This window comes from Nycticebus coucang, chromosome 16 (assembly GCF_027406575.1).
Source record: "Nycticebus coucang isolate mNycCou1 chromosome 16, mNycCou1.pri, whole genome shotgun sequence".
In the NCBI taxonomy this organism is placed as follows: Eukaryota; Metazoa; Chordata; class Mammalia; order Primates; family Lorisidae; genus Nycticebus; species Nycticebus coucang.
The window spans coordinates 71,004,156-71,029,344 of NC_069795.1; the positions used below are offsets into that span (position 1 = coordinate 71,004,156).

The 25,189-nt window shown below is 37.2% G+C and overlaps 1 protein-coding gene across 7 annotated transcripts in view; it reads right to left on the minus strand.

Moving 5' to 3' along the window:
* Nucleotides 1-25,189, minus strand: part of GOLGB1 (golgin B1) — a 69,512-nt gene that overhangs the window by 16,827 nt on the left and 27,496 nt on the right. For all 7 annotated transcript variants that reach the window (XR_008374897.1, XM_053564878.1, XM_053564877.1 and 4 more), the window contains 3 exons: nt 23,169-23,242; nt 13,112-18,303; nt 10,224-12,138 (listed from right to left, as the gene is read on the minus strand). Coding sequence is in view for 6 of the 7 variants with exons in the window: in XM_053564878.1 (XP_053420853.1) it covers nt 10,224-12,138; nt 13,112-18,303; nt 23,169-23,242 (7,181 nt within the window). In the remaining variant the exon portion in view is untranslated. The remainder of the gene's footprint in view (nt 1-10,223; nt 12,139-13,111; nt 18,304-23,168; nt 23,243-25,189) is intronic.

Sequence of the window (25,189 nt, forward strand, 5' to 3'; positions counted from 1 at the left end):
CAATATAATTTCCCAAAATTAAAGAGTATGACTTCTTTTAGATTCAAAGGACTAGTCAGCATAACGAAGAAAAATAGATCCACACCAAATCACATTATCATAAAATTTCATAATGGAGATTTTGAGAGAGAAAGGGAGAGAGGGAGAGAAGAAGAAAGAGGAGAGAGGATAAGGAAAGGGAGAAACAGATGACACACAAAGGCTTAGGAATCAGAATAGTTTTAGACTTGTGAACCACAAAGTAAGCTAAAGGCAACAGCCCAATGTCTTCACAATTTTGAATGGAAATTATTTTCAGCCTAGAATTCTATACCCAGCCAAACTATTAATCAGGTCTAAAAGATGAAAAGATATTTTCTTTCTTTTGAGACAGAGTCTCACTCTGTCCTCCTGGATAGAGTGCCGTGGCATCATAGCTTAAAGAAACGTCAAACTCTTGGGCTCAAGAGATCCTCTGGCTTCAACCTCCCGAGTAGCCAGGACTGCAGGTGCCTACCACAATGTCTGGCTTTTTTTTTTTTAGTGGAGAAAGGGTGTCATTCTTGCTCAGGCTGGTCTCAAACTCCTGAGCTCAAGAAATCCACCCACCTCAGCCTCCCAGACTGGTAGGATTACAGGAGTGAGGTACCACGCCCAGACTGAAACAAATTTTCAATAATTTTATATTCATGTATCTTTTCTTAAGGAGATACTGAATAATTATCATTAAACAATGCCACAAAACCAAGAAAAAGAAGACACAAAACATAAGAAACCAGAAATCTTATATAGGAGAGAGGAAAAAAGAAAATATTCTAGGATGAAAACAGTGTCTTAGGAGTACAGACCACCTGGTTCATAATAGGAGCAAATCAGGGACTCCAGGAGAATTTTCATGAAGATGGAACTGATAGAAATTAAACATCTGAGAGGAGATATGGACAAATGGCAGTAAATCTAAGGTGAAATTATGTTGATAAACACAAAAAAACCCTAGGTAACAGTAACAACAACACAACTATTAACTATAGAAAAAACAGAAAGATGTTGAGGAGAATAAAAATAACACAGCTTGAATAGCATTTGCAGTCAGAAAATGTAAATGAATTGATTTACCCAAAATTAAAATTAAACTACATCAGAATAGGGAAGGAGTTGTATATTGAAATGTGCATACATACTGTGAAAGCAGAGGGAATAAAGAGAGCTAACCCTTGTCAGTGCAAAGACAGTTAATGGAAAAGCCAAAATGCAATGTTAGCATTATATTTAGATACTCAGGAAATACCAAAAGAATAAACTAAAAAGTTGAAAGCAAAATTGCCTTAGAAGAATAATTGAGGTTGGAGTAGTACTACTTTTAGCTTTTCCCACCAAACACGGTAGAATTTAGCAACTGATTAAAAATGTGTCATGTTATTATTATTATTATTATTTTTTTTTTTTTTTTGCAGTTTTTGGCCAGGGCTTGGTTTAAACTGGCCACCTCTGGCATATGGGGCCAGCTCCCTACTCTGTTGAGCCACAGGCGCTGCCCGCCATGTTATTTTTTAACTAAAAACGATAACATATTTTTGTTTTGAGCTAAAGCAAAAATATATTCCTATAGAATTCACTCACTCTCTAGTCTAAATAATCTATGGGTTATCCTTGGACAAGAATAGATCACCAGAAAGCTATGCGTCTGGGACTGCATTTTAGCTCGGTGTAGTGGTAGTTTTAGTGAATTCGACATAGTTCTTTTCCTATGCACTAACATGAAGGGTCAGCTAAATAAAAACCATCTATAACACATTATAATGTTTACTGCAAAGAAGTAATGGCTATTTCATGATTATATACTTTTCCCTTTATAGGAACACAGAAGAAATTTCTTACATGCTTCAATACTTAAAAAATAAATATTCTTGTGTTGAGCAAGTGATTTTTCTTTCTTCCTTTCTCCTATATGGATGCTGAAAATTCATGCACATGGTTGTGATTCCTTCTTTCTGATGGCTGACAGAAAGCTCAATTAGTGGGGCCTTTTTTGTGTGTGTGTGTGTGGCAGTTTTTGGCCGGGGCTGGGTTTGAACCCGCCACCTCTGGCATATGGGGCTGGCGCCCTACTCCTTTGAGCCACAGATGCCGCCCAATTAGTGGGGCCTTTTTCTAACAAAGTATAGGATATTGCGACTTCTCCTTGAAACACCTTTCTCCTGCTTTCATCTTTTTCTGTCCCATCCTCATTTTCTCTTCTTTCTCAGTCCCTTTCATTACATCTTACTTTGAAAAACTGTTCATATCTTTATACGCTACCTCAAGTCATTTTCAGAATGAAGTGATTACAGATAAACAAATATAGGCACCACTAGAGATTTGCCATCCGTTTAGTTAACCCTACATAAATATCAGAGGATATATAAGTAAGTACAAAACATGATACTTACCAGGAGTTTTTAATGTAATTGGGGAAATGAAAAATAGTGTATAGAAATTACACACACACACACACACCCCTCCCTAGGCAATACTGGAGACACCATAGGAAAAGTACAAACAAAGGCAAAAGAAACAATTTAGTAATCATAAAATGCAACCAGAGGATTTTACCTCTGGAATAACCTTTAAAAGTAGTGGGAAATATTCACCCCAAACAGGAAAGCAATTGGGAGGACATTTTGGCTGAGGATGATAACATGGGTCAGAAGGAAGTACCAGACACGATTACTGCATACTGAGATCAGTTTGGCTGGAATGAAGGGTATGAGTAGGGAGCAGGAAAAGGGCTAGAAAGGTAAGTACCAATTATAGGGTCTTAATTATAAGGAGTTTGAATCCTAAGCCTATTCTAGAGGTAGTATAACTTCTAAAGGTATTGAGTATTGCAGTGATAAGAAAGTAGAGATCCAGAAAGATTTATTCAACAATGGTATAAATAATATACTGGAGAGGTGATAAATGAGGACACAGTATTATTAAAACAGTTCAGGGTAAAGTGTCAGAGTTTATCCTAGGACTTTTAAGATTGAAAAGGAAAGATACTTGAGGCATACTGAATAAGGAATGATAGCCCTTGATGGTTAGATAAAATAGTTATGATCCTTAGGGAACAGAAGAACATTACTATGAATTATAGAAAAATGAGAATTAAAAAGTTAGCTTTGTTTGTAAATATCCAGCAGACAAAAATTTAGAACTGGGGTTGAGAGACATATAGTCCTAAGTGTTTACAATGGATAGGAACAGTAAAGCAATCCTTTGTGATCTGCTGGTATTTCTCCACAGCTGAGACGTCAACCCAGAGTTACTGATTCACAAGGATTGGACAAAGACCAGCTGAAAACAAGACAGAACCACTTAGCCCCACCACACCAAGCAGGACCCCATGTCTCAGGCTGTAACATTGTGCGGGTCCTTTGCAAAGCTCTAGGGGAAAAGATACAGGCACCAGTCCCAGCTCTTGGGCAAAGGGGTGGTGAATCCCTACTCCAGGAGCCCTCAACCCAACTTCACCTTATCTGCTCATTTAGCCAAACAGTGTAAAATAATCATGGGGTGGAATCAGCAGAAAAATTCCAGCAACATGAATCAGAGAAGATCAACCCCCCCAAGGAACAACATAACGGACACACCAGAAGATCTCATTCATAAACAAATGACTGAGATGTCAGAAATCAAATTCAGAATTTGGATTGCAAATAAGATTAATAGAATGGCAGTAAAGTTGGAATTAGAAATTCAAGGAGCATTTCAAAAGTTGTCTCAAGAATTCAATGAATTCAAACACAAAATCACCAAAGATTTTGACACATTGGGACAAGAACTTGCAGCCCTTAAAGACATGAGAAATACAGTAGAATCTCTCAGTAACAGAATGGAGCAGGCAGAAGAAAAGATTTCTGACACTGAAGACAAAGCTTTCGAACGCTCCCAAATGCTCAAAGAGGAAGAGAATTGGAGAGCACAAATGGATCATTCTCTCAGACAGCTCTGGGATAATTTGAAGAAAACTAATATTCCGTTATAGGAATTCCTGAAGGCGATGAAATGCCTTCAAAAGGCACAGATGCTCTACTTCATGAAATAATGAAGGAGAACTTTCCAGACATGCCAAGAGATTCTGAAATTCAGATAGTAGGTAGTTTCAGAACCCCAACATGACTCAACCAAATAAGACATCTCCTAGACACATTATAATTAACTTTGCCAAAGTTAAAATGAAGGAGAAAATTCTATAAGCAGCCAGACATAAGAAAACTATAACTTACAAGGGGAACAATATTAGAATGACTGCAGATCTCTCTGCTGAAACCTTTCAAGCTAGAAGAGGGTGGTCATCGACTTTTAATCTCCTAAAACAAAATAACTTTCAACCCAGAATCCTGTATCCAGCGAAAATGAGTTTCATTTATGATGGAGAAATTAAATACTTTAATGACATTCACGTTGAAGAAATTACCAGTTCTCCAGGATATTCTCAGACCTATCCTCCATAATGATCAGCACAATCCTCCACCACAAAAGTAAACTCACTCAGAAACTTTTGATCAAATTCCAAACAGTGGTGAAAGAATTAAAAAAGTAACTGAGGCAGCACCTGTGGCTCAAAGGAGTAGGGTGCTGGCCCCATATGCCTGAGGTGGTGGGTTCAAACCCAGCCCTGGCAAAAAAATGCAACAAAAAAAAGTAACTGGACTTTCAAAAAACTCAATACCCAAAATACTACCAGGCATATCAATATTCTCAATTAATGTGAATGGTTTAAATTGTCCTCTAAAGAGGCACAGGTTGGCTGACTGTATACAAAAACTAAGGCCAGATATTTGCTGTATACAAGAATCTCATCTTACCTTAAAAGATAAATATAGACTCAGGGTGAAGGGATGGTCATCTATATTTCAGGCAAATGGAAATCAGAAAAAAGCAGGTGTTGCAATTTTACTTGCAGATACATTAGGCTTTAAACCAACAGAAGGAAAGATAAGGATGAACACTTCATATTTGTTAAGGGTAACAAATATGTTAAGGGCATGTTTACATGTTAAGAGTAACATGATGAGATTTCAATTATTAACATTTATGCACCGAAACAGAATGCACCTCAATTTATAAGAGAGACTCTAACAGACATGAGCAACTTGATTTCTCCAGCACCACAATAGTCGGAGATTTTAACACTCCTCTGGCAATGTTGGATATATCCTCCAATAAGAAATTCAGCAATGAAATTTTAGACTTAAAATTAACCATTCAACAATTGGATTTAACACACATATACAGAACATTTCATCCTAACAAAATTGAATACACATTCTTCTCATCAGCCCATGAAACATGCTCCAAAACTGATCACATCTTAGGTCACAAGTCTAACCTCAGCAAATTTAAAAGAATAGAAATTATTCCTTGCATCTTCTTGGACCATCATGGAATAAAAGTTGAACTCAGTAACAATAGGAATCTGCATACTCGCACAAAAACATGGAAACTAAATAACCTTATGCTGAATGATAGCTGGGTCATAGATGAGATTAAGAAGGAAATTACCAAATTTTTGGAAGAAAATGATAATAAAGACACAAATTACCAGAACCTCTGAGATACTGCAAAGGCAGTCCTAAGAGGGAAATTTATAGTACTGCAAGCCTTCCTCAAGAGAACAGAAAGAGAGGAAGTTAACAATTTAATGGGACATCTCAAGCAACTGGAAAAGGATGAAAATTCCAATCCCAAACCCAGCAGAAGAAAAGAAATAACCAAAATTAGAGCAGAATTAAATGAAATTGAACACAAAAGAATTATACAACAGATCAATAAATCTAAAAGTTGGTTTTTGAAAAGGTCAATAAAATAGATAAACCTTTGTCTAACCTAACCAGGAAAAAAAGAGTAAAATCCCTAATTTCATCAATCAGAAATGACAAAGACGAAATAACAACAGACTCCTCAGAAATTCAAAAAAATCCTTAATGAATACTACAAGAAACTCTATTTTCAGAAATACGAAAATTGGAAGGAAACAGACCAATACCTGGAAGCATGCCACCTTCCTAGCCTTAGCCAGAATGAAGTGGAAATGTTGAACAGCCCTATATCAAGTTCTGAAATAGCATCAACTATACAAAATCTCCCTAAAAACAAAAGCCCGGGACAAGATGGCTTCACGTCAGAATTCTACCAAACCTTTAAAGAGGAACTAGAACCTTATACGACTTAACCTTCTCCAAAATATAGAAAAAGAAGGAATATGACCCAACACATTCTATGAAGCAAACATCATCTTGATCCCCAAACCAGGAAAAGACCCAACAAGAAAATTATAGACCAACATCACTAATGAATATTGATGCAAAAATATTCAACAAGATCTTAGCAAACAGAATCCAGCAACACATCAAACAAATTATACACCATGACCAAGTGGGTCTTATCCCAGGGTCTCAAGGCGGGTTCAATATACGTAACTCTATAAATATAATTTATCACATAAACAAAATAAAAAACAAAGACTATATGATTTTCTCAAATGATGCACAATAATATCCAAAACTTTGATAATATCCAAAACATTTCTTAAACTGATAGAGGCCATCTACAGCAAACCCACAGCCAATATCGTATTGAAGGCTTGTAGTGCTATAAACTTCCCTCTTAGGACTGCCTTTGCAGTATCTCAGAGGTTCTGGTAATTTGTGTCTTCATTATCATTTTTTTCCAAAAATTTGGTAATTTTCTTCTTAATCTCATCTATGACCCAGCTATCATTCAGCATAAGGTTATTTAGTTTCCATGTTTTTGTGTAAGTATGCAGATTCCTATTGTTACTGAGTTCAACTTTTATTCCGTATCCACTCAGATCAGGAACCAGGCAAGGTTGCCCATTGTCTCCACCACTTTTCAACATTGTAATGGAAATCTTAGTCATTGCAATTAGGCAAGAAAAGGCAATCAGGGGTATCCATATAGGGTCAGAGGAGAGCAAACCTTCACTCTTTGCAGATAATATGACTGGATATCTGAAAAACACCAGGCATTCTACTATAAAACTCTTAGAAGTAATGGAGGAATACAGCAGTGTCTCAGATTACAAAATCAACACTCATAAATCTGTAGCCTTTATATATACCAACAATAGTCAAGCCGAAAAAACAGTCAAGGACTCTATTCCTTTCACAGTAGTGCCAAAGAAGATGAAATGCTTGGAGTTTAACTAACAAAGGATGTGAAAGATCTCTAAAAAGAGAACTATGAAACTCTAAGAAATAGGTGAAGGTGTTAACAAATGGAAAAACAAACCATGCTCATAACTGGGAAGAATAAACATTGTTAAAATGTCCATATTACCCAAAGGAATATATCATTTTAATGCAATCCCTATCAAAGCTCCACTGTCATACTTGAAAGATCTTGAAAAATAGCTGGGCGTTGTGGCGGGCACCTGTAGTCCCAGCTACTCGGGAGGCTGAGGCAAGAGAATTGCTTAAGCCCAGGAGTTGGAGGTTGCTGTGAGCTGTGTGAGGCCACAGCACTCTACCAGGGCCATAAAGTGAGACTCTGTCTCTACAAAAAAAAAAAAAAAAAAGAAAGATCTTGAAAAAATAATGCTTCGTGTTATATAGAATCAAAAAAACCTCAAAAAGCCAAGACATTACTCAGAAATAAAAACAAAGCAGGAGGAATTGCGCTACCAGACCTTAGATAATACTATAAATTGATAGTAATCAAAACTGCATGGTACTGGACAAAAACTGAAAGGTAGATGTATAAAACAGAATAGAGAACCAAGAGATGAACCTAGCTACTTACCATTATTTGATCTTTGACAAGCCAATTAAACATTCAGTGAGGAAAAGATTCCCTATTTAACAAATGGTGCTGGGTGAACTGGCTGGTGACTTGTGGAAGACTGAAACTGGACCTACACCTGTCACCATTAACTAAGATAGACTCTTACTGGATTAAAGATTTAAACTTAAGACATGAAACTATAAAAATAATAAAAGAAAGTGCACGGAAAACACTTGAAGAAATCAGCCTGGGCGAATATTTTATGAGAAAGATCTCCCAGGCAATTGAAGCAGCTTCAAAAATACACTACTGTTACCTGATCAAACTAAAAAGCTTCTGCACAGCCAAGAACACAGTAAGTAAAGCAAGCAGAAAGCCCTCAGAATGGCAGAAGATATTTGCAGGTTATGTCTCTGACAAAAGTTTAATACCCAGAATCCACCGATAACTTAAACGTATTAGCAAGAAAAGAACAAGTGATCCCATCTCTGGGTGGGCAAGAGACTTGAAGAGAAACTTCTCTGAAGAAGACAGGTGCATGGCCTACAGACAGATGAAAAAATGCTCATCATCCTTAATCATCAGAGAAATGCAAATCAAAACCACTTTGAGATATCATCTAACTCTAGTAAGATTAGCCCACACCACAAAATCGCAAAACCAGATATGCTGGCATGGATGTGGAGAAAAGGGAACACTTCTGCATTGCTAGTGGGAAGGTAAAAAATACGTTCCTTTTGGAAAGATGTTTGGAGATCACTTAGGGATTTAAAAATGGACCTGCTATTCAACCCTTTAATTCCTCTACTAGGTATATATCCAAAAGACCAAAAATCACTTTATAACAAAGATATTTGCAACAGAATATTTATTGCAGCCCAATTCATAATTGCTAAGTCATGGAAAAAGCCCAAGTGCCCATCAACCCATGAATGGATTAATAAATTGTGGAATATGTACACCATGGAATATTATGCAGCCTTTAAAAAAGATGGAGACCTTACCTCTTTCATGTTTACATAGATGGAGCTTGAACATACTCTTCTTAGCAAAGTATTTCAAGAATGGAAGAAAAAGTATCCAATGTACTCAGCCCTACTATGAAACCCAACTATAGCCCAAGAAGAAAGGGAAAGAGGAGAGAGAGGGGAGGGGGGAGGATGGGTGGAGGGAGGATAATTGGTGGGACCACACCTGCAGTGCATTTTACAAGGGTACATGTTAAATTTATTAAGTGTAGCATATAAATGTCTTAATACAATAACTAAGAAAATGAGTTGAAGACTATGTTAACCAGTTAGATGAAAATATTTCAAATGGTATATAAAACCAGCACATTGTACCCCATGATTGCATTAATGCACAGAGCTATGATTTAATAAAGAAAGAAAAAAACACAAGCAAATATGCATATATATTGTGTTGATGTCAAAACCATAGCAGAAAAGAGGGGCTTTGTTCAGATTACAAAGGAGAAAATACTATCTATAGGCACTGGATATTATGTGAAATATCAATTGAACCCATTACCTACAAAGAAAAGGAAAAATTGACTCTTAGGAGAAATGATCTTTTCACTAGGTCTAATCTTAGAAACTAGAATTTCCAGATTTTGGACATGAGTAACATATTAGCTAGAAAATCTAGCCTTCTGAAGCTTAATTTATTTTCTATTTGGCCTATTTTCCTACAAGTACATGGTCTTGCCAATTAAGAGACTGCTATGAAAGTGAAGACAATAATGTTGCAAAATAGAATCCCCTGACACGTCTTGGCTCATAGAGTTCCAGTTTTTGCTTCTGAATCTTGATGACCTGAAGTTTTCAGAAAAAAGGCCTGGATTAAACTTCTGGCCCTATTAAAAGCAGTAAAATTTTAGCATTAGAGATCCTTAGTGTTCTCTCCCATCAAAAAAAAGTTGGATTATAACTTTAGAAGGAAGAATATTAGAAGGAAGTGGGGAAATAGTTCAGTTTGCAAATGAAATTTTGCTAAATACTCATTTAAATGAATCCTTTTTACATTTAAGGGTTTTTCTATTTTAACAGGGTTGGGATCCTTTCTTGCCTCAAATTCTGCCAGATATCTATTGCTAAATTATCAATTGTAAAAACGTACTAACTGATAGCTATATTTCTTTCAATGAAATTGTGACAAATTCTGGAAACATTTATGTGTATATGTATATAAAATCTATCCAACTTTAAGTCCCTTTATAACCAGGATAGTTTGGGGTAAAGAAAATTTGTGATTTTTTTTTCTTTTTTTTTATAATGGAATTGGCAGAATTTAAAGCAATTTAAATAATGTTTCTGTGTTTTTCTAAGACCAAACAGAACTGGTGCAATGTATACTATTAACTCTGATAGCCCAGATAATATGTATAAGAATGTGTTTATCATTTTCTATAGAAAGATAAATTTTAAAAATAGTTCAAAAACTCTCAAACAGATCCAAAAGAGCTAAATACTCACTAGTCGCTCTCTGTCATTTTGGAGTGAAGACATAGCTTTTTTCAAACTCTGTACTTCAGTTGGGCTGGTAGCAGGCTGGGCTGCAGACCTCTGCTTTCCTTCCTCTGTCTTTCGGAATTTCTCCAGCTCATTCCACAGGTGATCTCTCTCATTCTGTAGACTGGCCATAGCCTTGGAAAAGGACTGCACTTGGTTGTAAGAGTCTTCTAGTTGTGAGGACAAGTGAAGCAGCTGCTCATCTTTGGACAGGAGCTGTTGGTTAAGTTTCTCAAGGTGCAAAAAGCTATTCTCCTCAGTGGAGTTCATTGCAAAGGAATCTTTAGAAAGAGGAGCATCTAGCTCTCTGTGTGGGAGGCCCTGCTGTTCTCTTAGCTGGGCCAGCTCCTTCAGGTTGGCATCATATTTCCTTTTCAGTTCATCAAACTCTTCATTGGCATGATCTCTACTATTCTGCAAGGAACTCATAGACCTTCCAAAAGACTGAATTTGTGCTGTGAGATCTTTATTTTCTTTGGTGACCATGAGTAATTTCTGTTCCATTTCTATCAGATCTCTTGCCAGCTCTGCCACCCTCTCTTCTGCTGTTTCGGTTTCATTACGCATTATCCCTGCATCGTGATGGAGATGCTTTAATTCTTTCTTCAGTTTATCTTCAATTTGGCCTACTTTCTTAGCAGCTTCCTTTTGAACGGAAACCAATTCCTCCTCCAGTTCTGCAATTCTCTTCTCAGAGGTGGAAAGTGTAGTGCTTAAGCTCTGTATCTCTTTTTCTTTTCCTTTTAATTGGGCATGATAGATTCCTAAAGAGCCCTCTTCTTGCAAGGCAGTCACTTGTCTGTTTAGCTGTGATATAGATTCTTTCAAACTCTCAATCTCTTTAGATAAACCTTGTTTCTCCTCTTGTAGGGCATTAGACAATTTCTGCAGATGCTCTTTTGCTTCCTCAGACTCCTTGAGCTTTTCTTCTAATTTAGAGTATTCATTTTTTAGTTCCTTATTTTGTTGAAGTTGAGCTTCCAGCAGTTGCTTTTGCTGGCAGTCCTTTATTGATATTACTTGGTTCAGATCTTCTCTATACCGGATCAGCTCTGCATCAAGCTTGGCATTCTCAGAATTGAGATCATCCATATGACTTCTCAAGCCTCGAATTTCTTCCTTAAGCTTATTATTCTCAGCAGCAGCCTCTTGGATAAGTTGGTCTTTTTCCAAGATTACAGAGAGATGTCGCTCTTCCAGTTGTTGATAGTCACCTACTATGCGGTCTCGATCATTCTGGAGTGAAGACATGGATTTAACAAAGGAATTCAATTGAGCCTTTTGCTGAATGTTTTCCTTTTTCATAGTTTTCAGTGCTTCCATAAGTTGATTTGTTCTGTCAACAGCTTTTTTGTTCTCCTCTTCTAAGACAATATTCTCCTCTTCCTCCTGGGACAGCAGGTTTTCCAGTTCTTTAATTTCTTTATCATGTTGCTGATGGAGTTCTGCAAGAGCTACTTGAATTGCCTCTTCCTGGCTAGACAGCAGGCTTATAATCTTCTGTTCTTTCATATGTATTTCTTCATGTAGCTGACTGGTCAGCTCTTTGGAGGCCTGAAGATCAGTTTCTAGTTGTTCATAACTGAACTTACAATTTTTTATATCAGCCTCTTGCTGCTTTATTATCCCTTCCAAGTTTTCTTTCTGTTCCTTACATTTTTCTAAAGAGTTATTTAAATCAGCTGACTGGTCTCTGAGACCCTTAAGTTCTGATTCCAACCTAGCTAATTCATTCTGAGAATTATGGTATAGGTGTCGAATCTCTTCTAGCTGGGACAAAAGTTCTTTGTTTTCCCCCTGTAGAGTATTACAGACCTTCTGTTGAAGCTGGACCTCTGTCTGGGTCTTGGACTCCCAAATTTGCTTGTCATGTTCAAGCCTAAAGAAAAAAAGTTACAGAGTTCAAGGAAATATTATGCCTAAAGAACAAATACCACATGTACTCAACACATCTACAAATAAATCAATAATCATAACTGAAGGTGTTAAGACTTAGTTCTCTAGGACCTCTACATACTTGTCTACTGAGTGCTCTGTATTAGAAGTTATCACACCTAAGGGTTCATATATTTAAAACAGAAGCTCTAAAATATGTTACTTATCTGAGTAACATGGTTTTGAACAATCTGAAAAGAAGTATTTTCTCTATTGTACTCTACTTGGCTCCACACAATGTCCGCCCTATTTAAGTTAAAATATTGGTACAAGAGAGTGAACAGAAGGGTCCTATTAGTATTGAAGGAATATAAGTGTGAGGGACATTTTTAGTTCCTAACCTTGACAAGTAACAGAAAATTAGAGTTTAAGAAAAACAACAGACATATGAAGTATGAACTGATATGGACTATGGGGAAGAAAAGAGATGAGATCATTTAGGATAGTGCAGCAATAATTTCAGAGTACTATGGTAAAAATCCAGATAAAAGTAATTGAAATGGAAATGAAAAGAAAGGTACCTAAGAGATCTCTCAATAGAAAGATGAGAAAAGAAGATGTTTTATGTTAATATAAGTTGTAGCAGAATATTTGCAAAAAGAAAGAAAAAAGAGAATATAAATGTCTTAACACAATAACTAAGAAAATGCCATGAAGGCTATGTTAACCAGTTTGATGAAAATACTTCAAATTGTATATAAAACCAGCACATTGTACCCCATTACTGCATTAATGTACAAAGCTATGATTTAATTTAAAAAAAAGAAAGAAAAAGAGAGAGAAGTGGGAAAATATATATTTTAAGGAAATCTGAGTGAAAATTAACCTTAAATTAATTTTAAAGGTTAAAGAAATAGTTTAAATAGAAAGCTTTTTTGCTTCTAATTACATTCAGAGAAGAAAAAGTTATTATTTACCTGGAAATGTTGATCTTTAATTCCTCCATATGGATGGACATCTGTTTAAGTTGATCCTTTAGAACACTGCAATTCTCTTCTTTAAGTCTAATTTCTTCTTCTTTGGTTTGAATTGCATCACCGAACTTCCTCTCCCACTTCTTAGCTTCATCTATCACCCTGTCTCTATCATCCTGCAGGGAAGACATGCTCTTAGTGAAGGCAGCAAGTTGGGCCACTGTACTGTCCAAGTTTCCCTGAAGTTGCTGAACTTCCTTGTCTTTCTTATTCAAAGTAAGCTGAATTTCTCCAAATGTCTCCTCCAGTTGGACTTTTTCTCTATGCAAAGCATCCAGTTTCTCCTGCATATTCTTCTTCTCTTTCAGGTGTTTCTCTTCTGCCTGCTCCAATCTTCGCTCAAGATCTTCATCCTTCTGCTTCATTTGGCTTTTAATTGATTCTTTATTTGACTGAAGTTCCTTTTTCAACTTGAGATTGTCTGCTAGAACCCTTGCTGCTTCACTCTGTGTGTCATCTAGCAGTACTTTGAAGTTAGCTAATTCTGCTTGTGCTTTGCTGCGGTGTTCAACTGCTTGAGCCAGCTTTTCTTTGGTTATTTCCAAATCTTTTTGGGATTCAGTTTGAACAAATTCTAGGGCTTTCACGGTTCTCTCTAGAGCACTGATTTTCTCTTGATACCTGATACAGTCCTTCTGCAGTTGCTTTACTTCTTGTTGTTTTTCTTTTAACAGTTCCTGAAGTTCCTTTGCATGGCTTTTATTGCCAGGTTCTTCCTGAACACCCTGTATTTTCTCCAAATATTCCTTTCGTATTTCTGATTCCACCTTAGTTTTCTCCTCGACCAACTGCTGCTTTTCTTCCTCCAATTCACTCATACACTTTTTAAGGTTCTGCATTTCAGATTGCAGTAGCTCATTTTTTATTTGGGCATCTGTAACATCCTGATAATAATTGCCAATGCTTCCATTAAGTTCCGCTAATTGATTCATAAGCCTCTCTTCCAAATCATCTTTCTCTTCTTCTGCTGTCTCTTTTAGTTTGGTAACTCTGGAGAGTTCTTCTTGGATTTGCTGATTTAACAGGTTTATTTTGGTTACCTCATCCTGAAGCATTTTTAGTTCATCATCCTTTGTTGACACCTGACTCAGTAAGGTATTTCTCTCATTTTCTAAAGTCTGGCTAAGTTCTTTGTCTTTCTGCTTCTCTACCTCTAATTCAGCAATTCTTTGATTGAGCTGATCAATCTGTTGTAGGTAATTATTAATTTTGTCATGTGAGCTGAAATCCTCACTTACATCAGGTTTAGCACTGTTCTCTGATAGAGCAGATTCTGAGCATGCAGGTCTTGTGCTGATACTCAGGGAGTGTTGCTCTTTCACCTCACCTGGTACAGATTGTGTTCCCTCTTCAAGCATATCCATTTTGTTATGTTTCTCAGGTGCTTCTAGGCTAGCTTGTTTAAATGCAATATCTTCTCTCTGGTGCTTTAAGTCTTGAACTTCTTCACTTAGAAACTTTTTCTCAGCCAGTAAAGTCTTAAACTCCTCAGAGAGGGTTTCATACTCTGTTTTGATCCTTTCAAGTTCTTCTTTCATATGGGAATTGGAAGAAATAAGTGTTTCCATACATTCTTTAGCTGTACCCCCTGTAGGGTGTACCTCTGCTCTAAGCCGCTCATTCTCTTCTTCCAGCTCTAGGATTTTCTGTTGCTTAGATTTAGCAAACTTTCTCATCTTTTCTTTCATTTCCTCCATTTCTTGCTCAGCTTCTTGAAACTGCTTTTCTGTCTCTTTCTTGTTTGCTTCTGCACTTCTTAACTTGCCATACAGTTCTTGCTTCTCTTGCCTCACAGTTTCTACCACATGCTGAATCCTTTCGGCTTCATTGCTAACATTCTCATAGGACTGTAGAAGAATTTCATATTCTTTTTGTAGCTCCTTGTGTTTCTCTTGCCACTCTGTGCTTTCTGCAATCTTAGAAGATTTCAAAGATTCAATTTCCTTCACTAAGTTTTCCTTGTCTTCAGTAAGACCCTCTAGAGCTAGCTTTAGACTGTCACAAGAGCCATTGAGATTTTGATTTTCTAGTAAAGACTTGTCCATTTCTGTAATGAGTTTGTCTCTTTCTTCCTGAAGAAGAGCTAATCTTCCTAAGAATGTATCTTTTTCTTTATTTTGAGCAGAAACTTGACTTTCTATATCTGCTAGAGACTTGGTGAGCCGTACAATGGTATCTCTGGCCAAAGACAACTCTTCTTGGAGACCTTTGTTTTCTTTCAGTGCTTCTTTTCGAGAAATAAGGGCAGCTTGCAGTTTCCTCTGTATTTGTTGCTTTGCCCTACTTTCTTCTTCAATCTCGTCTGGTTTTTGCTTCATTTCACAAAGTTCTACCTGCAACTGCTTTATCCTCTCATCATGTTCTTTGGCTTGTATTTCAAGCTGTGTATGTAGAGCCTTAATTAAATCTTCTTGTTCTATAATCTCTGTCTGTACTTTAGCAAGGGATTCTTCTTTCTCTCTAAGTTGTCCAGAAATAGTGCTAATTTCTTCTTCCTTTTTGCTTATAAGTTTCTGCAGTTCATCTAGTTCAGGCTGTAATACTCTCAGATGTTCTAAGCCAGCAATTTCTAGCCGACTGCTTTCCAGTTTCTGCTTCAGGCTTTCTGCATGGGCTTCAGCTTCATGGGATGCTGTCTTCAGACTCTGGATTTCTAAATCCTGTTGGTTTATCTGCTCTTGTAACAGAAATACTTCTTCTGATTTTTTGGTAAGCTCATTTGTTGCAGAACTAAATTTCAATTCTAACTGTTCTTTCTCAGTCTCTATTTCTTTCAGTTTGGCCTTAATGTGGGCAATGGAAGTATTACCCTGCAGAGTACTTGTATCTTCGGAATGAGAAGGCCAGTCTGGGTACAAATCAGACTCTAAAACAGGTTGGGTAGGATGCTGTTCTGTGGCTTTGAATAAAGGTTGTTCTAAATCTTGAGTGGGAGAGCTTGGTTCCTGTGGGTCAGTGGCTGGGTGTTTTCTATCTATGGACTCCTGTACTTGAATCTGGAGTTGTGCAAGCTGATCTGCAATATTCTCCTTCTCCTTGCTCTGCTCATTAAGCTGCTCTTGCAAGCGATTATAGTCATCTTTCTGTTGCTTTAGTTCCTCCTTAAGATGTCTTTCTTTCTCCTGTGCCTTTTTTAGAATTGCCTTGCGGGAAGTTAAGACTTCCTGTAGCTTCTTTTGAAGTTGCTCCTTTTCTTTTTCAAGGCTTAATATCCTTTCTTCCAATTCTGGTTTCCAGTGTTCTCCATCCCCTGTACCAAGTGGACTGATTGCAGCTGTTTCTTTTACAGGTGCTACTGAGTCTCCATCACCTGCATCCTTATTACTTGAGGTTAACTTCTGGATAATTGCTTGGTTTTCAACGATTTCCGCTTGCAGCAAATCTATTTGGTTTGTCTTATCTTGCAAGCTCTGACCCATCTGTTTAACTATAGTCTGTAACTCTTCTTCAGCTGCTATCTTTTCTTCCAAACCCTTCCTTACATGTTCTAGTTCCAGTTCTTTCTCAGATATGGTCTGTTTTAAAGACATTTCTATTTCTTGGCACTTAGAAGTCACACATTTTTCTGAGTCTTCCTTGTTCTCTTTATTTTCCTCCATTTCCCTCCTCTCATTCTCACTGAGTGGTATCTCTTTCCTAGATTTGTCTTTCACTTTGGCTAATTCCTCTTCTAATATACTGACTCTTTGTAGAAGTTCCTTTCTGTTAATAAGAGCTGCCTGGAGCTTTCTCTTTCTCTGCTCACTTTCTTTCTTCAGAAGATCTAATTCATGCTGAAGTTCTTCTTTACTTATTAGCCCTGCTGGGCTCAACTCATCATAATTATGTTTAAGGCCAGAAACGTCATCGTTATCTTCTTCTACCCGCTCTTTTTTTGCTTCTTCAGCTCTTGATAATAAATTTAGCTGTTCTTTAAGAGTTTTAATTTCAACCCCAAGAGAAAACTTCTCTTCATTAAGCTGAACCATTTTCTCAGTCATACTAAAGCTGATTTCTGTCACTTGCTGATCCTTCTCCTCGATAGTTTGTTGGAGGGTTTCCACATCTCTCTTTTTCTCTAGTAACAGTTGATCCATCTTTGCTATTTCAAGTTCCTTCTGTGAAAGTGTCTGTAGCAGTTCTTCCATCTTATTTGAAATATCCCTCACATGCTCTGCCCCCTCAAGCACTTCACTTTCCTTCTTCTGCAGCTGACTTTGCAGGCTTCTTATCAGTGTGCTCTGCTCAGAAAACTGAAGCTGCACATCATCCAGTTCATTCTGTAAAACTTCAATTTTCACATCTTTAGATTTGGCTTCTATGCTGACACTGTGAATCTGCTCAGTTAGCAGGTTGTGTTGAGTACTTTGGCTTTCATATTCAAGTGTTCTTTGCTTTTCTGCTTCTGCAAGTTTTGTTTCCAGTTGCTCTACCTGAGCCCTCAGTTCTGTTACTACACTAAGTTCCTTCACCTGAGAAAGAAGCTGCTCTCTTTCTTCAGACAAAGCAGTGAGCACACTGCTGGTATTTTCAGCATTTTTCTTAAATTCCTCAATTGACTGGGTTAAATTATTAATTTCCTTAGCTTTCTCATCTAAACTTTTCTCATAGATTTCTTCTGCTTTATGAAAGTTTATCTCAAGTTCCAAAATTTGACTTTTTAATCTTTCCAACTCATCCTGATACTGACCATTATCCGGTACAGCAGAAAGGGATTTATTAACATCGTCCTGTTTTGTTGATTTCAACTCCATTCCACCATCATTTAATGATATTTCTTCAGGTGTTCTAGTCTGATGTTTGGTACTCTCCTGTTCTTTTTTTTCAATTGCTGAAAGACTGCTTTCTTCATTTGGCATCAAGGGAAAATCTTGCCCTCTATCTTCAAGAAATACTTTCCTTTTAATTGCAGGTATTCTTTGAATTTCTGTCTGTTTCATTTCCATTTGGTCAAGGACCTCAGGCTCCCTCTCAGCCCTTTTGCCCTGGAGCTGTGATTTAAGAAATGCAATTTCTTCTTGAGCTTCTTTCATTTCCAACAATAAAACTGATAACTCTTTATGTTTCTGAGAAACTGTGCTCTCTAGAACATCTTGTTCATTTTCCTTGGTAGAAGAGCTGTTCCTGTTGAGCCTGGTAATATCAACTGTGCTCATCTATTTTTAAAACAGGAAAAAAAAAAGATTTAATCAAATTTTTAATAATATAAAATTGTTAAATCCTCTTAAAATCAGTTTGTACCCCCCTAAATTGGACCTCCAAGGATGCCCTCAATCCTGTACTGAAGTCGAGTTCTATTAATAAGTACTAAAGAAACTTGAAATTTACTTTCTAGATGTTCCTTACATGTAAAGGTTTTTCTTTCCTTCAGATTAAAACTTTTAATTGTTTCTCCTAAGAGCTGCTTAAAAATAAAAAAGGAAGCGGGAAATGAATTAAATATTTGTTTTATCCCATTCCAAGCAAGAAGTTATGGGATTCCTTTTTCTAAACTACCCATTAAAATAGGAAATTCACATATATTAGATAAAATAGCCATTAATAGATAAGCAGATTATCAAACATACAGATTCAGATAAAGTACCAGGATCAAAAAATCAAAAAAGGAGCTCTGCTGGGGGTTGAGCTAAAATTATGGATCTGTTTGACAAAACACGAACCAAGTTATTATGGAGATTACTGTGTTAGACTGCGCAATCAATAGAAATTATTTCTTTAATTGTTTCCTTGGGGAACAAAATCACCAAATCTGATGGTAAACTCAATCAGCATTTTATTAAAACAGAATACAATCTCCACTTTCCCCAATAACACTTTTTCCCCCTGAAAAATATTCCAACTTGATGGGAGAAAACACCAACAAACATAGGATTGTCATATAATGTAGTGGCCAAGAGTACAAGCTCTACAGCCCAATTGCCTGAGTGTACATCTTAGCTCTACCATTTACTAGCAGAAGCTAGCACATAGTGAGTATTGAATGAAAATTAACTATTATCTTGCTATCATTCTCGACTACTGAGCAAGAAAAAATATTATTTTACAGCTGTTATATTTAGAAAAGTTACCTCATCATTTTTCATAAGTATTATTTTCGTTATTTACAAGTCTTTGCTCTCTGCATTACCCTGTATCATACTCATATTTCTAGAGACTGAAACTAGACACAGTATTTTGCACAGGGGAAAAGTTCTTTTATAATTTCTTCCCATCACATGCATATTTATTCATCCCTATATACATTAAAGACCTGATGTAGTCAAGGTATTATTTTTGCCAGAAGACTTCCATGTAACTTTTTCTTGTTCTCTTCTTTACTGTAAGTATTTTTATTTTCTCTTTTCTAACTATCTTTCATGTTATTCTCTTACTCTCTTCCTTCCCTTGATATCTACACAGTTTAATCGCTTTTTGGCTTGAGTAAAGAATCAATGTCATCCCATACTGAGAGGCAGAGAACCAGAGAACTTCACTCTTTCTGGCCACTCTCATTACTGTTTGTCCTAATACTAGTCTTCCCCTTTCAAGTCAACTTACTGCCTCTGTGAACCTTTCCTACTCACTATCTGTTATCACAAGGGATTACAGTAGTTGACCCTTCCTTTGGCAATTTCTGTGTGGGTTTTTTTCCTTTCTTTCCCACTGTTTCCTATTTATTTATTCTCTCTTCTGGTTGTTTTGTTTTTCTTTTTCTTATCAGATTCCCCTCTTTCTTATCTGTTCTTTTTCCTAGCTAAGTTATCTTGTTTTCAGGAGACACCATTGCTGAGCATCTTAAAACATTAAGCACCCTATTGATCAAACAAGATTCATTTTTACTTTAGATGCTGATAATTTGTCAGTAACCATATAATATTATAATTTTCAAAATTTAGTCTCCTTTTAACAATTTTGTGAACAGAGAATCAATGGTCCCATGAAAATGTATTAACTAAAAGTGTGATGGTTAATTTTATGTACCAACCTGGCTAGGCCCTGATACCCAGATATTTGGTAAAAGATTATTCTAAATGTTTTTGTGAAGGTTTATTTTATTTTATTTATTTTATTTTTTATTAAATCATAACTGTATACAATGATATGATTATGGGGCATCATACACTCACTTCATAAACCATTTGACACATTTTTATCACAGTGGTTAACATAGCCTTTCCGGCGTTATCTCAGTTACTGTGCCAAAACATTTACATTCTACATTTACCAAGTTTCGCAAATACCCCTGTAATATGCACCACAGGTGTGATCCCACCGATTCCCCTCCCTCTACCCACCCCCCCCTTTCCCACTTCCCCCTATTGTTAAGTTGTAGCTGGGTTATAGCTTTCATGTGAGAGTCCCAAATTAGTTTCATAGTAGGGCTGTGTACATTGGGTATTTTTTCTTCCATTCTTGGGATACTTTACTAAGAAGAATATGTTCCAGCTCCATCCATGTAAACATGAAAGAGGTAAAGTGTCCATCTTTCTTTAAGGCTGCATAGTATTCCATGGTATACATATACCACAATTTATTAATCCATTCGTGGATCGATGGGCACTTGGGCTTTTTCCATGACTTAGCTATTATGAATTGGGCTGCAATAAACATTCTGGTACAAATATCTTTGTTATGTTGCGATTTTTGGTCTTCTGGGTATATGCCCAGCAGAGGAATTACAGGATTGAATGGCAGATCTATTTTTAGATCTCTGAGTGTTCTCCATATATCTTTCCAAAAGGAATGTATTAATTTGCATTCCCACCAGCAGTGCAGAAGTGTTCCCTTTTCTCCGCATCCACGCCAACATCTCTGGTCTTGAGATTTTGTGGAATAGAATAGAGAACCAAGAGATGAATCCAGCTACTTACCGCTATTTGATTTTTGACAAGCCAATTAAAAACATTCAGTGGGGAAAAGATTCCCTATTTAACAAATGGTGCTGGGTGAACTGGCTGGCAACCTGCAGAAGACTGAAATTGGACCCACACCTTTCACCATTAACTAAGATAGACTCTCATTGGATTAAAGATTTAAACTTAAGACATGAAACTATAAAAATACTAGAGGAGAATGCAGGGAAAACCCTTGAAGAAATTGGTCTGGGTGAGTATTTCATGAGGAGAACCCCCTGGGCAATTGAAGCAGCTTCAAAAATACACTACTGGGACTTGATCAAACTAAAAAGCTTCTGCACAGCTAAGAACACAGTAAGCAGAGCAAGCAGACAGCCCTCAGAATGGGAGAAGATATTTGCAGGGTATAACTCTGACAAAGGTTTAATAACCAGAATCCATAGAGAACTCAAACGCATCAGCAAGAAAAAAACAAGGGATCCCATCGCAGGCTGGGCAAGGGATTTGAAGAGAAACTTCTCTGAAGAAGACAGGCACACGGCCTTCAGACATATGAAAAAATGCTCATCATCTTTAATCATCAGAGAAATGCAAATCAAAACTACTTTGAGATATCATCTAACTCCAATGAGACTAGCCTATATCACAAAATCTGAAGGTTTATTTTAGATGGCATTAATGCTTAAATAAGCAAACTTTTAGTAAAGCAAATTATCCCCCCTAATGTGAATGGGCCTCACCCAATCAATTGAAGGCATTAACAGAAAAAAGACTGACCCCCTCAAAAGAAGGAATTCTGCCAGCAGACTGCCTTGGGACTCAAGCTGTAACTCTTCCTTGGGTCTCCAGTCTGTCAGACTACCCAGCAGATTTTAGATTTGCTAGCCTCCACAAATGCACGAATCAATTCCTTAAAATAAATCTATTTATACATACATCCTACTGGTTCTATTTCTCTGATGCTGATATAATAAGTAAACAGACACTTCTTTGAAGAAGCTGCTTTGTGAACTATTATCCAGGCCCTGAGAAAATTAAAAGAAAAAAGAAGCTACATTTTTCCTAAAAGCCATTTATGATTCTATCACTGACTTACCGATTAGAAGAACACAAATAACTAAACACAATACAGCTAACATTAACCTTAAATCGACAGAATATTAAGCAACCATACATTTCTTCCTTTCTCTTTTTTTTTTTTTTTTGAGACAGAGTCTCATTATGTTGCACTCGGTAGAGTGCTGTGGTATCACAGCTCACAGCAACCTCAAACTCTTGGGCGTAAGAGATTCTCTTGCCTCAGCGTCCCAAGTGGAGGCTACAAGTGCCCACCACAATGCCCAGCTATTTTTTTGTTGCAGTTGTCATGTTGTTTAGCTGGCCAGGCCTGGTTCAAACCTGCCAGCCTGGGTGTATCTGGCTGGCACCCTGCTCACTGAGCTACGGTACTGCCATACATTTCTTACAATAATTTTCAGGTCACCATTCTCCAAAGCTACCCTTTTTATATAGTCACAAGTAAAACTGTGCCAATTGTGGGGGAGGAAGCCCAAGAGATTTTATCTAATGTCTTCACTAAGAAACTCCTGAGATGAACAAAGAAGTTGAGATAAACAATAACTCAGTATGAGAAATGGGTTACCAAATCACAAATAGCTACTGTATCTGGGTTGCTTTAAGACAAAGAATTCCAAATATTCAGAACCAACTGAGCATACCTGGGAAATAAGAACCATTATGACTTTATTAAACATATCTCATATTATAAGTAATATACTTCTCTGTTACCACTAGAAAATAGTAGAAATGGGCCAGGTACAGTGGCCTATGTCTATAATCCTAGCACTCTGGAAGGCTCAGGTGGGTGGATTGCTTGAGCTGGGGAGTTCGAGACCAGCCTGAGCAAGAACAAGACCCCAGCTTTATTAACAGAAAAACCAACCAGGCATCATGGCAAGTGTCTGTAGTCCCAGCTGTTCAGGAGGTTAAAGCAAGAGGATCTCTTGAGGTTGAGAGTTTGAGGCTGCTATGAGTTATAACACCACAGCACTCTACCTAGGGTGACAGAGTGAGTCTCTGTCTCAAAAAGAAAAGAAAAAAAAGAAAATAGCAGGAATGTTTAGACTTGAAGCTACCTTCTCTTAATCCAGTTCATGCTCTAGTTATATGAAGAACACTTCACTTACCTCACTGACTTCTCTATCTGCTTCCCCAGTTCTATTCTGAGCCTCCAGAAGAATAATCCGAGAAGACAGTTTTTCTGAAAGTCACAAAATAAATATCTTTAAAATACTAACGATAATGAGCCTGAGTAAAATATACTAAACAGTGGAAGGCATGAAAGAAGAGGATGACAGGGCATGTGACATGAAGCAGCTATTTCTATGGCATAGTTTGGAACTTCTAGGGCAACAAATTTGCTTTAATTTATCCCTAAGCCTACTGTAATACATTTTATATTAATATAGCACTTATGTCTTCACTGCTCTTTCACATGATATCAAATTTTAGCACTAAAAGAGTTTTCCAATCTCCTCAAAAAAACATATAAGGAAGCAAAGAAATGACATGGCCTGCAGAGGTTTTAAAGCTAGTTCAGAGAGAGCTCAGATCAGAATCCAGGTCTTCTGAGTTCTACCCCTATGTTCTGTTAAGATGTCTGTATCTAAAACAGGTAGTAATATTTTGGAAATATTCAATGTTGATATTTATGTCTCCAAGAAGATTATATTTTTTGTGAACTGTGAAAACAGATACACCAAAGGAAAAAAGTATATTTTTACATTACATCCAAATGTCTCAATGTGATCTAGAGGGGCCTAAAACATCAATTCCCCAACCTCTTCTTGTACTGCTGCTTCCTTTTTGTTCACTCTACTATAAAAACACTGGCCTTCTTTCTGTTCTGCAAACTTACCAAGTTCATTCCTACATCAAGGCATTTGCACCACTCTTTTTGCTGCTTGGAATCGAAAGGGGCAGCCTTGCAAAAATAACAGTAAAACACCTAATCCTACAATTTTCTAATAACAGTTAATGATCAATCCTAGGGGCATCCTACCACTCAGGAGTACTGTTTTGCACAACCTCTGGACAGACAGAAAGACATGTAAATCCTTCTTTTTCAAAATGGTTTCATGACAAACTGCTTTATAGAGTTCCTGAGTAAACAGCCAGAGAAAGCCACAGGCTTCACTCATATCCTAAGGGCAGACTCTACCTATCTCCTTATACAATCTCATAATCTCATCACCAAAGAAAGGCAGAGGAGCCAGCTTTTGGACTTTGCCATCAGGCTCAGGTTGTTTGTTATCTACCTGGTGCCAAGAAAGAAAGGAACAATGCAGTGGTTTCTGGATATACCCTGCCAATTTATATTCCCTTCAAATCACCTTGCCTCTTGGTTTCTGTGCTGGCTTTTTCCTCCTCTTTCCTTGGGATGGCAGACCACGGTCTCCCTGCTTTCTTTTCTTCCTCTCTTTCCCCACTCTCTTTTACTCTTTCTCTCCAAGAAGCTAAAATAAAGTTTATACTTTTACATGCTATTTTTTGTTTTTTGGGGGGGTGGGTCTGGAAAAACCTTCCCCAAAACCACATGCACTAACTCACACCCTAACAGGAATGCTCTCTGTTTAGCTTCTTTCTGTGGCTGTGTGCTTTCATCATTCAGGTTTCAAGCCTTCAAAGAGGCCTACCCTGGCCCTGCTAATGCTGCCTTCTTCTTCCCGCAACTACACCTGTAGTACTTTGTTTTATGTTTGTCCCAATACTTATCATTCTCTGAAATTTTCTTATTATATACATATTTATCAGGTCTGTCTTCCCTTCTCATATGTTCATAACTGTATAACTAGCAATTAGAATAGTGCCTGGCACATAGGAAAGGCACCGGAGATATTTGCTGAAAGAAGGAAGGCAGGAATATTCATGAGCATATGCACTCATATAATATGTTCAGGACTTCACAAGTCTGAGAAAGGGGTCTAGTGGTAGAAATGGCAGTGTGGAAGATGAGCGGAATAGAATTTGACACATGAAGCAAAGGTAACCTGTGAGACCAGACACAAAAACCAATACAGAAAACCGTAAGGTCCCTGGAGAAAAGAGGAAAAGAACCTCTAAACCAGGTGGAAGTCATATGAAAAGGACAAGGACTGTTTGCAAAATTACAAAATAAGCATCACAGATAAGGTCTCAAAGAAGTGCT